Genomic DNA, 15,556 nt, shown 5'->3' with positions numbered 1-15,556 from the left:
TGGACAAGAGCTAAGTAGGAGGGAGGCGGTTAGTCTTGACTGCCTTGCCTCTACTGGCCAGGTCAGCATAGCTCAGCGTCAGAGACTCTCACAACACCAGGAGCCAGCTTACTCATTGGAGGCGAGCGGAGAGGCTGGGGCATGGAGGGAAGACCACCACCTGCCTCTGAGAGGCTACACGTCTACCTCTGCACGGATGTCCGCTTCCACTGTCAATTTAAGCAAACCCACTGGCAAGTGGCCCCCTTGACCCACTTTCCTCCACACGGCTCGACAGCATCCCTGCGAGGTTGCCCTCCACTCCAGAGGCAGAGCACCAGGGCAGGCTGGGGACAGGGTTTTCAGAGCGTGCACAAGTTTCAAGTCAATAGGTTTAACTTTTGAACAATCAAGAGTTGACTGCAATAAGGATTTACTGAGTAAAAAGAAAACAGACTACAGCAGACACCAGAAAGAGACAAAAGATAACCAAGACGTCCTGGGCAGCAAGCAAAGGGAGTTTACATCCGGACAAAGAAGACAGACCCCCACCACAGCACTGGGTGCTATATAAAGATGCAAAGTGAAGGCCACAGATTTTTATCTCCTGGATTTCTTAGAACTGCCTTAAATTTAGCATATCTATAAAAGAAAACTGACCCCTGCTGCTCCTTCCTCCCCGGGGTCAGCACTGAGAGGCCAGCAGGTCAGCTGGGGGTGTGGTCTTCACCCCTGGCCCCGGCCCAGACACACACTGCCCTGCTCGGCACCGACCTGCCACCAACAGGGAAACTGACCACGACCCCACCAGACACAGACGAAGAGTCCTGCCACCAGGCCAGACTACCCCTTCCTGCAACACAACTGCCAAGTGCTCTCAGAGGGTCCCCATAACCTACAGAACAAAAGAGCCCTACGCTCAGCTCACTTTTAGGTACCCACAGCATCACCCCCCAAACCTCTGATGTCACACCCAGTGCCCGCCTACCTGGACCACCTCTCTTCTCCACAGGCTGCCGTGCCTTCATTCACGCTGCTCACTTCTTTGCCTTAAGACAGATCCAACCTCATCGGCCAGCCGGCCAGGGAAGTTTTTGTTGTGGAAACAGAGCATCAGTGTTGTACCAACTCTAATGAATTAATGGAACCTAATGATACAATCAACAGCAGGTAGTATTCACACTTAAAAAAAAAAAACCCCACCAGAACCCAAGAAAAGTAGAACCTGCCTTTGGATCTGACCACTACTTTGCAGGAAATTCACACGGGACAAACACGCTGAATTACACCAAGGGGACGCCATCAGCCAAGTCCAATTGGTGGAGACGATACTACACGTGAGCCAGTGTCTTCAGCCCAGCAATAGTAAGCACCGGGGAAGAGGAAGGAGAAACTAGAGGCTGAGAGTGGGACTGCTCAGGGCCGGGGTGGGGGGATGAGGAGCAACAGCTAACGCGCACAGCCTTTCTTTGGGGACAGGAGGCAAGAACATCCTCAGTCAGACCGTGGTGACGGCTGCTCAAGTCTGCATGTGCTAAACAGAGCAGACTGCGTTCCACACTGAGCTTCCCAGGCGGTGCAGTGGTGAAGAATCCGCCTACCAATGCAGGAGGCACGGGTTCGATCCCTGGGTTGGGAAGATCCCCTGGAGGAGGAAGTGGCAACCCACTCCAGTGTTCTTGCCTGGGAAATCCCATGGACAGAGGAGCCTGGCGGGCTACAGTCCTTGGGGTCACAAAGACTCGGATGCGACTGAGCGACTGAACAACAAAGGTACGTTGAGTTCCACGTCAATAAAGCTCTCCCTTGAAGGCGATACCAAAGAGATGCACCAGCCAGTCACGTGTGGGCCTCACCTGGATCCCAGTTCAACCAACTGTGAACAGATCTGGACTCTGAGCAGGTGGTGCGGGACACTGGCAACCAGGGGTTACGGGAGGGGGCGGGGGAGGCGAAGACAGACCCCCTGCTCTCTCGGGGATCTTCTGGCCTGTGCAAATGACCTGAGACGCCTGGGGTCTGCATCGAGCCGAGGTGCAGGACGGGGACCAGGGCTCCCGGGGAGACAGGCCTGCCCCTGGGTGCAGGCGCGGTGGCACACAGGCTCCTCCGCATACGTTCCAGCTGACCCTGGCTCAACTCCCCTGTGCAAGCCCCTCCGGGCCGGCTCCCTGACTCTACCAGCCCACGGACATCACTGAAAAAGCTCTGTCCAGCCGCTCCTGGGCTCCACGTTCCCGCAAAGGCTCCGAGCTCAGCCTGACTTTCCTCTCTCCCCTTCTTCTGGCCCAGGCTGCTCCACAATGCCTTCTCAGTGCAGCCGCACCGGCCACCGTGCCGCAGGGCCCCGCACAGCGCACCAGGCAGGGGCCCCAGACACACCGCTTTTGCACACGACTTGCTTCGCATCTCCATTCCCCTCACATGAGCTCCTGCCGTTCACCCCCAAAAGCCTGCGACGCCTCCAGCTCAAGGCTAAGTTGTAATTACCCGCTTTGGGCCTGAGATGCCCTCCAAGTCTAATGTACGGTTCGTGGACTGAGCCACACGCGTTCCCATCTAACAAGCGGCACACCTGCCGGGGCAGCAGCACGCAGAGGGAACCGAAGGCCCCAGCAATGTCCCCTGGCTCACCCAGCTCACCACCTGCAGACAGAGCCTGGCGCTCCCTCAGCGTCACCCCACAGGCCGTGCCCATCCACTGCCCAGTCCTGTCTGCAGAGGCTTCGCTACACAGCTGGGTCTACTCCGAATGACTCTGCCAGGGACATGAGCAAGCATCAGGGATAACCTTCCACTTCCCCAGTACTGAGCTTCCAAAGCAGCTGTGGCCCCCCGGCACCTGTGGCGTTTATCAGCGATGTGGCTCTTAGGGCTTGTGAAGTGAAGACGCAGAAGTCAGCCAGGAGGGTCATGGAGAGGAGCGGTCACTGGGCAGAACCAGAGCGGGAGAAGCCACTGTGTGCAGAGGAGACCCAAGGATAAACTGACCGCGGCAGGGGGACCGCAATAACTAGGCGGCACCTCTTGCGTCCTCTCCCCAACCAGAACACCTCCACCATCAGGCGTTCTTTCCCTGCACGAGGAGGAGACTGAGGTCCAGGGAGGCTGAGCATGCGCCCAGTCCTGGAGCCAGGACTCAAGTGAGGTCGGCCTGACCTGGAACCCGTGCTCTGGGCTTGCGTCACAAACGACACCTAGCTCCCAGAAGCTCCCAGCAGATGCGCCGACGGCCTGGGTTCTGTCCAAAGTCGTCCTTCTCGTCGCTCAGCATCTTCCTCTGCTTTCTTCCCACTTCTTACCTGTACTTCTCTGTTGTTCCTACAAAAAGCAGATGGTGCCACCGTCTGCAAGGCCGGGAGAAGGCCTCCATTTTCCCGGCCCTGCTCGGCCCGCTGCGTGGACGGGCCCACGGCCCATGAGAGCAGCGGCGAGGGCCCTGAAAACACAGATGCTGCTGAGTCAGGAGCATTAGCCAGGCTCTGAGACTCAGAGGCAGTTGCCCCCTAGAGCCCCAGCTACAAAGTACCCCGGTCACACCTAACACCCTGCCACCTTCGCGTCCTACATAAGCTCAGTTAAAGCAAGGCTGACCCAGGGGGCCTGAGAAGGGGCTTAGCAACTTTCCAGTGCAGGGCCTCCCCGCTCCCAGTTCACACACAAAGGCCCCCACCCAGCCCTCGACCACATGAACGGCCGGCCGGGCTCGAGCTCCTCCACCGACATGAACGTGCCATTGTGAGAACCGACGCTCAGAGACTGTACTGTTTCACTTTGAGTCAAAGCTGACAGAACATGTCAAATGACTATGACCTATGAACCTCAGTATTTTGACCTTTTATGTGCAACTCTCTAAGAACTAGAGCTCAGAGCTGAAACACCCAAAAGTAGCTTGAAAAAAAAACCCAAAACAATGCCCCTTGGGAGACTGCCTGGGAGGCAGGAGGCTCCGAGACAAGAAGGATTCAGATACAATGAGACAGAGTCAGGTAGAAAGCATCTGGGCCCCTAAGGTGGCTGGTTCTAACCCTGCCACAGTTCTGTTTATTTGTTGCTATGGGTTCTTAAAGATGGATACATAACAATTTTCACTGCGAATTCACTGGAGTCCCCAGTAACAGCCTATAAAAGCCTCCTTCTGCCCCAATTCTAAGTTGCATCCTCAGCAATATAAACCATAACTACAGTCAATGAAAGGCGAGGTTGTCATTCAATCAGACCTTTAAGCTTTACCAGGCAGGGAACCACAGGTAAACTTCACTTCTTATGGTCCATCATAAAGGCCCCTTTAGCACACCCACACTCTCACCTAGACACCCAAACCCCCACCCACCCCGGCCGGCAACCCCACTCTCTGGAGGCTGACCTCCAAGGTATGTTTCAGGCATGGGCTCCTCCCAGGGGGCCGACCTCCAATGAAGGTGCTCCATGGGGGCTGCTCCAGGCTCATCTCAACGTCCTCTCCTGCCCCGCCTCCCAACACCAATGGGTCTCAAGCTCCTTCTAAAAAACAAGCACCTGGGACATCTGCAAAGTGTAATTTCCTGGGTCTTCAGAGGCTTCCCTTGTGGCTCAGCTAGTAAAGAATCTGCCTGCAATATGGGAGACCTGGGTTCAATCCCAGGGTTGGGAAGATCCCCTGGAGAAGGGAAAGGCTATCCACTCTAGTATTCTGGCCTAGAGAATTCCATGGATTGCATAGTCCATGGGGTCACAAAGAGTCGGACACGACTGAGAGACTTTCACTTTCAGGGGCAGAGGTGGAGAAAAGCCTTCGGGTGGGCGCCCGGCTGCACCCCCCTCCCCAGGGCGCCAGGTCCCACTCACTGAGCCCAGGCTGTGGGCCAGTCCACAAACTCGTGTCCTCCTGAGCCCAACACCCCATCCTCCACCTCCAGCGCCGCCTCGGCCGCCTAGAACCTCAAACTCGACGTGTGCACACTCGCCGCGCGGTTCTCCCCACACAGACTGCTGGTCCTTCCCTCCTCCTGGGGATGAGGAGGAGCGAAGCTGCAGGAGAGGCAGGGCTTCCCCTCTTCACCCCGCGGCCCTTCTGCGGAAACAGCCCCGCGTAAAAAGCGGGCTCTACCACACTGAATGCTGAAGATGCCAAGTGGCCGGCCCCAAAATGTCGCTGAAAATAAGTGTGTCTAAATTAAAGTCACGAGCAGCTGGGTCTCATCAGCCTTCCCCAAGGAAGCCCAGGGACCCTGAACAGCCGGCTTCTTTCTAGAAACAATTAAAGGAAACTGGGGGGAAAGATACACACCCTCTGAAGAAGAGATCTTACAAGTCAGTGGGGTGGGGGGTAGCGGGAGACTCTAAAGATCCTCAAAGGCATAAAACCAAATTCATGTGTGAACTTTTAATAAAATTCAGGATCCAAAACAACCATGAAGTAAACACACTGAGATAATGAGAGAAATTGATTATGGACTGTTAAACGTGTGATAACAGCATCGAGTTTTAAATGCCCCCATCCTTCAGACACGGTACTTAAGCATTCAGGGTGAAACCACAGGGCTGGAATCCACTTTAGACTATCTCCACAGAGAAAAGAGGGGAAAGGGAAGATGTGAAGCAAATGTGGAAAATCTTGATAATTGCTGAGGCTGGTGATGGATAAATGGGAGCATATGATACCAGTCACTCTACTTCTGTGTACTTTAGATTATTTCACAATAGATACTGTTTTAAAAGTCAAGCGATACATTTTGAGTGTTCATGATAGCAATTCACAAAACAAAAATATATTTTATCAGACTGGGACTCTGTCATAGTGTTGCGTAACAGATTATAAAGAATAAACCCTACTGGCATTTTAAAAACTCTGACATAAACCTGAAGTTAACAGGAAATAATATTCTTCTGAACTGCATAAGTTTTAGGAGCTGAACCTTTCACATTTTTTTTTCCTTAAATTTAAATCCTTCTTCAAGGTTTAACAGATCCATCAAGGGAAGCTGGACCGCTAGCCAGCCATGCCCTGCAGCAGCTCCCCAGGGCGAAGCGCCGTCTGCTATTCGGCAAAGGTGCACGGTTTCTGGGAGACTGGCCCAGATCTGAGATGACTGGGGTGGGGGAGAGAAGCAGCAGAGTGCGAGAGGAGTGAAATGACTCTAGAAACCACAGTGAGAGCCCCTCATTCTTAAAGTCACAGTCCTGTTCAGACAACTTTCCTACAAGACCTGTTTGGTGTGGCAGAAGTTACTTTGTAGCAGGTCTGTGAGGAATGTAACCCACAAGAGTCTGAGCACAGTGAAAGAACTGACCAACAAGCCCCCTTCAGTAGGCAATACTGAGATTCCCTTTAAGGTCTCTAAGCGGTTTGGAAAGAAAAAAAAAATTGTTCATCTATGAAGGTTCAGGGTCACAGGAGAATCCACCCATCCTAAACCACTAACTCTTTCGAATAATTTTAAAAAAATAAACAAAAACAAAAAACTAAAAAATAGTAACTACCTAACTTTAGAGTCCAGATACCAATTCACATACATAATAGCATTTCCTAACAGACATAACAGTCCATAACAAGACTCTATTTTTAAAGTTAATTTACTTAGTCACTTAATAAGGGTATTAAAATGGGAAGTAGCAAAACTATTTGTAATTTTTTCTACAATCCAGTTCAAATGTCTTTTTATTATTCTAAACTAGGAAATACACTAAAAAGAGTTTCACCGAAGAGACTCTATTCCAGATATCCCTCTTAAATAAAATTAAAAGCCTGAGTGTGTAGAATAAAACTGAACTGTATCACAGCCTTATAATTACAGCACGCTTGTAGAGCCTGAAATTTGGGTTCATTCCCATCCTGCCGTTCACTGGCTAAGAACTATCCTACAGACTCATTTATTTTTTCAACCAAAGCTGTCCGATTTCAGAGCAGGTTTACCCACGAACAGTGAATGAGAGGGCCCCTCCCCACCAGGCCACGATGCACAGGCCCACATCACAGCAAGATTCTTCCAAGAGCCATGGAGAACCCGGAACGAGCCTGGAGATCCAGAGAACTAAACCTTTTTGGAAAATAAAACAGACAAGAAAATATCCCAGTGCACAGCACACAGCACTGGCGAGCGGTTCTTCCTGAAGCTCGTGTTTCAATTATACTCTAACACCCGAGCACTGGGTCCAGTCTACATGTAACAGGTGTTTCTTCTTGGGGGTCAAGGTCAAAAGAACCGAAAGCCACTTCTCTAAAGGGAGTGTATGGAGAGTCTGCTTGGAATCACACACATTGTCCTACTGCTCGCTGGCTGGCTGACCTTCGAAAGGCTCATAGCCTCTCTGTGCCTCTGCAGTCCATCTTCAAAATGACCATCAGCAACTTAGCAAGCTGTCCAGTGGATCAGTGAACATCAGACACATCACAAAAGCTTGACCTTCCCCAAGGTTCTTCACTTTTTCTGGGCCTCCAACTTTTACATTGAAAATCTGAAAAAATGTTCAGTGTAGTGGCTAAGACTTGCTGGGTTCCTTCAGAGGGGTGGACGGGGAGATTCTCACTCACCCAGGTGTGGGGGCTGCCCTGCCACATCATGGGTGCTGCCCACCCGTTCTAAGAAGCCAAGTCTGTCTGCCCCCAGGACTGTGACTGTCACTGGAGCCCTGGGCCTTTCCCCACCAGGGCTGAGTCACCTTCCAGTTAAAACCATTACAGTTAAAACCATTCTTCTATCAAATTGCTGACAGCAATTTAAAAGTTGCTCTGGCTCAGCCTTGGAGAAGCTTTCTAACTAAGTGACATCAGAAAACAAGACAGTGAGTATTCACAAGGCACAGGACTGTTAGTGAACAGAAAGTGTTAAGGGATCCAAATGGATGAGAAGAGCCTGAAGAGGTCCGGCCAAATCCCCAGCAGCAGGAGTCTTGGGAGGGCCAGGGCCCACAAAGGGCAGGACCCAGCCGGCAGGGCCTTCAGCCCGCTGGAGCCTGGTGGACAAAGGGGACAGGATATGCCCTGTCCAAGTGGCAGGGCCAGCGGGAAATTTAGAAGCCACGTGCCTGGCGGGAGAAGGGAAAAAGCTTACCAACATTTGACCACTTTCTTGCCTCAGCAAGCTAATCGCCCTTCTACTCTGCATTTCCCCCAAAAAAGTTCTTTAAAAAATGTGTTACTGCTCTAAGTTTTTCAGAACTTTTCTAAAGAAAGGGAGGCCGGCTAGTGAGAAAAGATGCTAAGGAAATCAGCACATCTCCTCACCTTCCTCTAGTTAATTGTAAAAGGCAATTAACACTTGAATAAGGAGCCTGTGTGTCTGGAATGAAAATGAGACGCGCGCAGGTTAGGGTTTTAGGGCGCCTTCCTATCCCTCTCTGTCCGCGGTCCTAACTACCAGCAAGAATTGGCCAAAATTCAGCATTTCCAGACTTTCCTTCGGAGAAGGGGCCGCAGAAGTGCTGGCAAAAAGAAAAACGAAACTGAGAGCGCTCCAGGCTCGCCGCGGCTCGGTCTGCGCCCAGCGGCCGCGCTCCTCCCCGCGCCTCCCGCACCCCGAGTTCAGCGCCCCCGGCCGGGGCCTCTCCGCCCCCGGGCGCTTCGAGCGCGGCCCCGGCCTCGGCCCCGCCGGCCCCGCGCGGCGCAGGGGCCCAGGCGCCGGGCGCAGGAAGCCGGACAGGCGGGCGCCCGGGCCTCGGGCCTACACGCGCGCCGCCCGGCCCAGTCCGCGCTCCGGCCCGGTCCCAGCCCGCCGGGCTGCGGCGGAGACGGGGCGCGGGAAGGGCCCAGGCCGCGCGGGGCGCCCCGACGACTCGGGCCCGAGGAGGAGGCCGGGGCCGCGCGTCCGCGCTGGGGCCGAGGGAACGGCCGGCAGCCCCCCGCGACCCCCAGGCCCCCCGACCCCCCGGCCGCGCTCCCCCGCCCGCCCGCGCCGCGCTCGCGCCCGGCCCGCCAACCGCCGCGGGGAGGAGCGCGCGGACTCACCGGGGCCGGCTCCGGAGTACATGGTGGCGCCGCCGAGGGGCTCCGGGGCCGAGGGGCGGCCGCGCGCGCGCCACGGGCCCCGACGCCGCGAGCCGCGAGGGAGCCGCCGGCCGCACGATCCGCCCCGGCGCGGCCGCCAAACAGGTTTACCCGACGCGGCCGGGGCGGCGGGCGGAGGCGGCGGCGGCGGGCGGGCGGGGGAGGGGGGGACGGGGAGGGGAGGGGGAGGGGCAAGGGAGCAGGCGGGGGAGGGGCGGGGCGGGGCGAGAGAGGAAGGGAGGCGCGGGAGGGGTGGGGCCCGCGCGGCGGGGGCGGGGAGAGGGGCGGGGCGAGGGGCGGGGCGGGCCCGCGCGGCGGGGGCGGGGCAGACCAGCGCGGCGGCCGAGGCGGGCGCCGGGCACGGCGGACGGGGCCGGCGCCGGCGAGGGTGGCGCGAGGCCCCGTAGCGGGGGCGCACGCGGGGCCGGGGGGACCCTGTAGCCACTCAGAAGCGCGACGCCTCCTCCGACTGGGCGGAGCAGGCGGCGCGGCGCTGCCCCCTCACCCCCGTCGCCGAGACCGGGAAGAAAGGAAAGAAAACATAGCCCTCGCCTCCCCGCGCGCGCGAGCGGACCCTTCCCCATCCCGAGCCCCCACCGCGCCGGGCGACCTGGGGCCCCGTGTGGACGCGGTGCCGCCCGCGCCCCAGGGCCCCGGCATCGCAGCCGGGCTCTTTTAAGCGATAAAGGAGGAAACATGAATGTCGCGAAGGTTCCTCCGGACCCGGAGCTTGAACTTGAACGCGCCCGGGTCCTCGCACACTACCACACCGCCACCTCCCGGCGGAGAACCTACCTAGAGAATCCTTGTAAAGAGCTTCAGGTTTTGGTCAATTTTAGCCGCTATCCGTGATCAGATCAAACTGTAACTCCTCATTCCAGCCCTCGGGGCCTCCCCTGTTCCTTCACGGACCCCCTCGTGCTCCGCCGTACATCTCTGTGTTCGCCCCCCTCGTGCAGAAGCGTTCTCCCTCCAGCCAAACCCTTGCATCCAGTTTTCGCTTTTCAGAGTCATTTCCAGGGAGGCCAGCCAGAGGTCAACACCTTTCTCCCCTGCTTGATGAGGGATTAGAAACCGGAAGGTGAAATACAATCCAAAATTGCTTGTCATCTTTTTAACATATTTGCCTGCTCCTTTCTTCCTCGGGTAAGCAAGTATTATCTGACACCGTGTACCTGTGGCTGTGTTCCGCTGGCCTAGCATGGTACAAAGATGAACGGGAGTTCTGCCTGCAAGCGTCCAGTAGGTTTGTTTCTCTCTCTGCAGTTCTCAAGGACATTCTTAAATAAATGCACGAGAATCCACCTGCCCTCCAGAAAGAAATGTCAGAAGGCTTCCATCTTCACCGAGTAATCGATATGAATGAGGGGGTCCCATGGCATCAGCCTCAGAGATGTCCATTCTTCCCCATCTAATCCTCTGCCCACCACCCCCACCCTCATAGCCACCCAGACCACCTCTCCACCTGACCCTCATGCTGTGGAAACACAAATCCACAGGTGACCCTAGGCAGCTACTCAGCTGAACGTGTGTTTAGGAGCCCAGGTGGCCTGGGTAAGAAGGTACGCCAGGGTGGGACTGGGTACCATCCCGACGTGCCATCAGCCTTAGAACAGGTGATGAGAAGATGTTTGCTCACCTGGTGGAATCTAGCGATGGAAATGAACACCCTTCCTCGAAGTAGGACAGCGTGGATGAATCTCTCCAAGGCTGAGTGAGAAAAGCCAGAAACCATACTGCATGAGTCCATTTATAAAAGTTCTAAAACTAGGCAAATAGAACCCCTTCGTTCAGGGAAGCATCATTGAGCAGTGAAATGCTGAAGTAAGGAAAAGGTGGTTACCTAAGCATCAGAACGGGGGTCCTGCTGGGGGTAGGGGTGCTGAGACCACCAGAGGCCTGGGGCTGTGGGCTGAAGCTGTCCTGCCCCTGACGGCACTGGTCATTATGCAAGTCTCTTAAGCTGCCCATTTATTTTTATAGACTTTTCTGTACCTTCGCTATATTTCACCATAAAGACATTTAAAAATCATAATCATAAATGTTGTCATTCTAGTTAGGAACCCTTCACGCCCAGTCCTGCTCTGTTCCGCTGGCTCCCTCGCGTTCCCACCGCACTAGTTTCATCTTTCCTGGCCTCACCACTTCGCTACAATTGTCGCCTCCCTTTGTTTCAGCTCCGCCTTCCGCTTTGCTTGTGTTTAGTAACTTTGTTGCAAGGGCTCCTCTGAAAGTCCGGCCAGACCAGGTCTCCTGAGCGCTTCTCCGCAGAGTGCGCAAGCCTGCCCACCGCTCCCTGTGGCGGGAATCTGGCTCTCCTTTCTGCTCTCCTTCTCCCACTAGCTCCAGGCCTACCTCGTGAAGCCACGTCCCTCTCCTATCCCCTACTCCCAGCTCTTTCTCCTGTGTCTCCAGTATGCCAGTATTCACCATCCACGGGAAAAAAAAAAAAAAAACCAGGCCCCTCTGCCTTCTGCCTCTCCCCCGAGGAGTGAGTTCACTTGACCCACTTAGTCCAGTCCACTCAGCTGTGTGTGAAACGCCTCTAGGCCCATCTCTGTTCCTCCAGGCCTTGATCCAACATTTGGGTGTTGACCACATGGGGTGGATTTGCAGGTCTTCTGGGGCGCAGTCTTTCTCCCTGATGTAATTCACTGCTCCGTACATACTTGAATCCTATATGGATCCCTCTGCCTGGCTAGACCTGCAGGGCTGTAGTCACAGCCAGGGGTCCCCCAGGTCTGCACGTGGGAGTCACTGGATCTGGAGCAGTAACCCCACAGGAAAGCAAAAGACACTCGGAAAACACTAGGCGTGCTGCTGTGGTCATCAGGCCCATAGGCGCTCAATGTAGGGTTCCTTTGTCTCTTCAAGACTAAAGTGTGGGCACTGAAATAAAACAGTTTCCAAAAACATGTGCTGCATGTGATAAATGAGGGGCCAGGAGGTTACATAGACTAAGAAGTACTGAGTTAAACAACACTAAATAGATGCGTTGGCTGCAGCCCTTGTCAGAGCGTTTAACACAGTATTGAGTTTTGATTCTAGGGATTCCCCTGGATCCTATCATTTCAGGAACAAGTGAAACGCATTTGTTTCATTTTGAGGGAAAATGAACAAATGAAACATTTCAGGAACAAATGAAATACATTTTTTTCATTTCAGGAAAAATGTGCGTACGCTCCTAAGCAATTTCAGCACACTAACCCGACATTAAACAGAAACCAGTTAGTGTGAATACATAAGTCACTTTTGTCATTTATGCACTCAACAGAGGCTAAGTCAAGAATCCTGAACACACAAACAAGCAGGGCCACCTCCTTGAAGCACCCACTGCCAGCTGTCGTCCCCTGGAACCCGGAAGCCTGGGGTTCCTAATCTATGACCTAATCTATGTCCAGGAGACCCAGTTTACTGCGGAGTGTGTCTGCTCCTCCATGTAATGAGGAAAGAGCAGCCAGGATGCCACTGACGTGAAAAAAACTCACTGAAAGTAAGAGGAAGGATTTAAATGTAAACATAAAGCTATAAAACTTTAAAAATAAGGGAGAAAGAAAATCTTTGGGTTCTATGGCTAGGCAAACAGTTCTTAGGGACAATCCATAAAAATAAAAGTGGATACCCTAGACTTCATCAAAATTAAAGCTCTGTGAAAGCCTCTGTTAAAAGCATAAAAAGAGAAGCTATAGAGTAGGAGGAAATATTTGCACAGCGCACATCTGACAAAGGCTAGGATCTAGAAATAGAAAGAACTCTCAACATTCCACTGTAGAGGAGCAAACAATCCATGTGGAACGTGGGCGATAGAAATGGAGAGACGCTCACGACAGAGGCGATGCCCACACAAACAGTCACGCGAAAAGAGGCTCAACATCACTGACCACTAGAAAAATGTGAATTCAGACCACAATAAGATAACAGCATGCACCTATCAGAATGGCTGGAATCAAGAAACAGTGACAGCAGCAAAGCTAAGGAGAACTTGGAGAAACTGGATCAGTCCTGCTTTGCTGGTGGGAAAGTCCAATGGTAGAGTCTTCAGGGAAAGCAGTTTGGCAGTTTCTCAAAAATCAAACATACAGCTACCACATGACCCAGCAAGTCAAACTCCTGGGCATTTCTCCCAGAGATGTGACCACTCATGTTTACAACATAAACCTGTATATGAATATTTATAGCAGTTTTATTTGTATAACCTAAAACTGGAAACAACCCAAATGTCCTTCAGTGGATGAATGGCTAAACTAACTGTGGTTGGTCCACACCATGGAACACTCTTGAGCAGTAAAAAAGAGCAAATGATACACAACCACTTGGATGAATCTCAAAAATTATGCAGAAGGAGAAAAAGCCAATTCCAAAAACTTACATGTTGTATGATTGCTTTTATATGCCACTCCTGAAATGACAAAACAATAGAAATGAAGAACAGATTAGTGGTTGCTGGGAGCTGAAAAGGGACGGGTGGTAGGGAAGATGGTGGGTTATGAAAGGGTGCCATGAAGGACCCTTCTGGTGGTGGAAAAGTTCTGCATCTTGACTTTGTCAAGGTTAATATGCTGGCTGTGATATGGGATGGTAGTTTTGCAAGCTATTACCCTTGGGGAGATGGATAAAGGGTACCTGGGATCTCTCCATTTTATTTCTTACTTAACTGCACATGAATCTACAATAATCTCCAAGCAAAAGGTTAATAATGCAAACACTCTTGTGTGCTAGAAGCCCACCCCTGCAAACACACAGATACCATAGGACAGAATTATTAGATTAATGCCAATGCATCTTGCAAGAAACTTCTCTTTCCTGCCTGGAGAAGTCAGGTCCCAGACTTAAACCTCTTAAAAAAAAAAAAAAAACAGTTTCTAAGATGTTTGAAAGTACTTCATGGGGAGTTACAATACAAGCTGAACTCCCAAGCAAGGTCATTTTCCCGGAAGCTCTGTGCATGTCACCTGTGTGGTCCCCCTCAGGTTCAAGGTGGGGGCTGTAGGTCAACTACCAACCCTGTAACTCCCATTCTCTGTAACCCCCGTTCCCCACTGCTCAAGTAGCCAGTTCCATCCCTACCATCAAGGACTGTCAGAAAAAAAAAAAAAAAACAGGAACATACGTGCACTGGCAGAGCTCTACCTGTTTATTTGTTGGTTTCCTTCATCTGTCATTGAAATACTAAACAGACACATTGGGTGTCTTATGGGATTACCCATTGAGTGCAAACTACTGATCATCTGAAAAGAGCTGAAATGCCACGGAGATGCCATGCACTCCTGGAAGAACTAAGTTAGTAGCTGAGCTGCTTGGCGATTCAGGTGATGTTTGGCACATCTTTCTTTATACATGACATCCCAAAGTGTCACGCGGCTGGCTACTTAGTATACTGTGCAGGCTGTATTCTCCTGACTGCTACCTTTATTGGGGAGTAAGAGAAGAGGCCAAAAGACAGCCCAGAGACAAGAGGGTTGGCGGTGGAACGGGAGCCTTCCAGACCCCTCAGCTCTGTCCACCCCACAGTGCCTGGAGGTGAACCAGCAGGAGGGCCATGGAGGTGAGCACACAGTGTCATGGTGACTTGATGAGGGCCTCTTTCTGACCTGCCACCACCACCCTCTAGGGGTCTGATGGCCTGGCGCCTAGTGGGACGGGGTAGAGGGCTTGCATGTCACATTCTGTCCTCTGTGAGCTCACATTCTGCTTCCCCAGACAAGGTGAGTCCTTTTGGTTTTATGAACAGTCTCTCCTTAAGCTGCTGCATTTTTGTCATGGGCCTTGATCTTCGCTCATGTCCACTGATGTCCACTGACCTCCACCTTCCAGCAGGCACACTTACTTGACACCCCTTCAACTCAACACAAGATCCAGGTCCTCCTTGAAGGACCCCGGGTCCCACCTGCCAGGTGTGAGTGACCCTGACTCCCTTGGTCCCAGCCTGAGGACAGCCCAGGTGTCTGGAGAGGACTACCGTGGCCCCACCAGGCCACCGACTCGTTTCTGCTGCAACTTCTCCTGATGCATGTTCTCCCGAGACCTTGGGGGTGAATGCGGATGTGGTGTATGCAACCTGTAGCGTTTCCTGGAGTCAAAAGAAACAAATACAAGCTATTTTTCCTATAGGGAGAAGCCATTAAGCAAACATGAAATCATATAAAGTGCTAATAAGTATTCATTTTTAACACGACAATAGCTTTATACTGTCATTCTTATCATTTAGTGTGATGTTTCTTTGAAATAATCTACCAATGAACTTCCATTCACCAAGGATTTTGTCTGTAAGGTCAGTATTTTTAGATTAACCATAATTCTATATACTGGGTACAATTTTTAAAATTAAATGTAAGCAGAATGAAACAATAAAAAATCCAGGAGTTCATGTATTAAAAGATGTGCAAAACACATCAGAAATTTATCAAACGTTACTGAGACATTTAGTAAGACCTAAATAAACAGAGAAAGAGAGCATTTGCTAGACTCACTAATGTGAAGATGTCACTTGTCCCCACACTGATCTATCCATTCACTGCAGTCCCAGGGGGTTGCTTCTATTGTTGCTGTTGGGGTGGCAGCAGGGGACGGGCCTTGACAAGCTTACTTGCAATTTGTATGGAAACACTAAGG

At 52.4% G+C, this 15,556-nt stretch overlaps 1 protein-coding gene across 1 annotated transcript in view; it reads right to left on the bottom strand.

The window, feature by feature from the left end:
• The window catches only part of AGO2 (argonaute RISC catalytic component 2), an 81,171-nt gene extending 72,087 nt beyond the window's left edge, over positions 1-9,084 (bottom strand). Inside the window, exon 1 of the mRNA XM_069600875.1 lies at positions 8,906-9,084. Coding sequence (XP_069456976.1) covers positions 8,906-8,927 — 22 coding nt within the window. The 5' untranslated portion in view covers positions 8,928-9,084. The remainder of the gene's footprint in view (positions 1-8,905) is intronic.
• Between the last annotated feature and the right edge of the window lie 6,472 nt (positions 9,085-15,556).

The sequence above is a fragment of the Ovis canadensis genome, chromosome 9, assembly GCF_042477335.2.
Source record: "Ovis canadensis isolate MfBH-ARS-UI-01 breed Bighorn chromosome 9, ARS-UI_OviCan_v2, whole genome shotgun sequence".
NCBI lineage: Eukaryota > Metazoa > Chordata > Mammalia > Artiodactyla > Bovidae > Ovis > Ovis canadensis.
The sequence above is the reverse complement of the archived record's forward strand: the minus strand, read 5'-3'. Positions and strand labels throughout refer to the sequence as shown.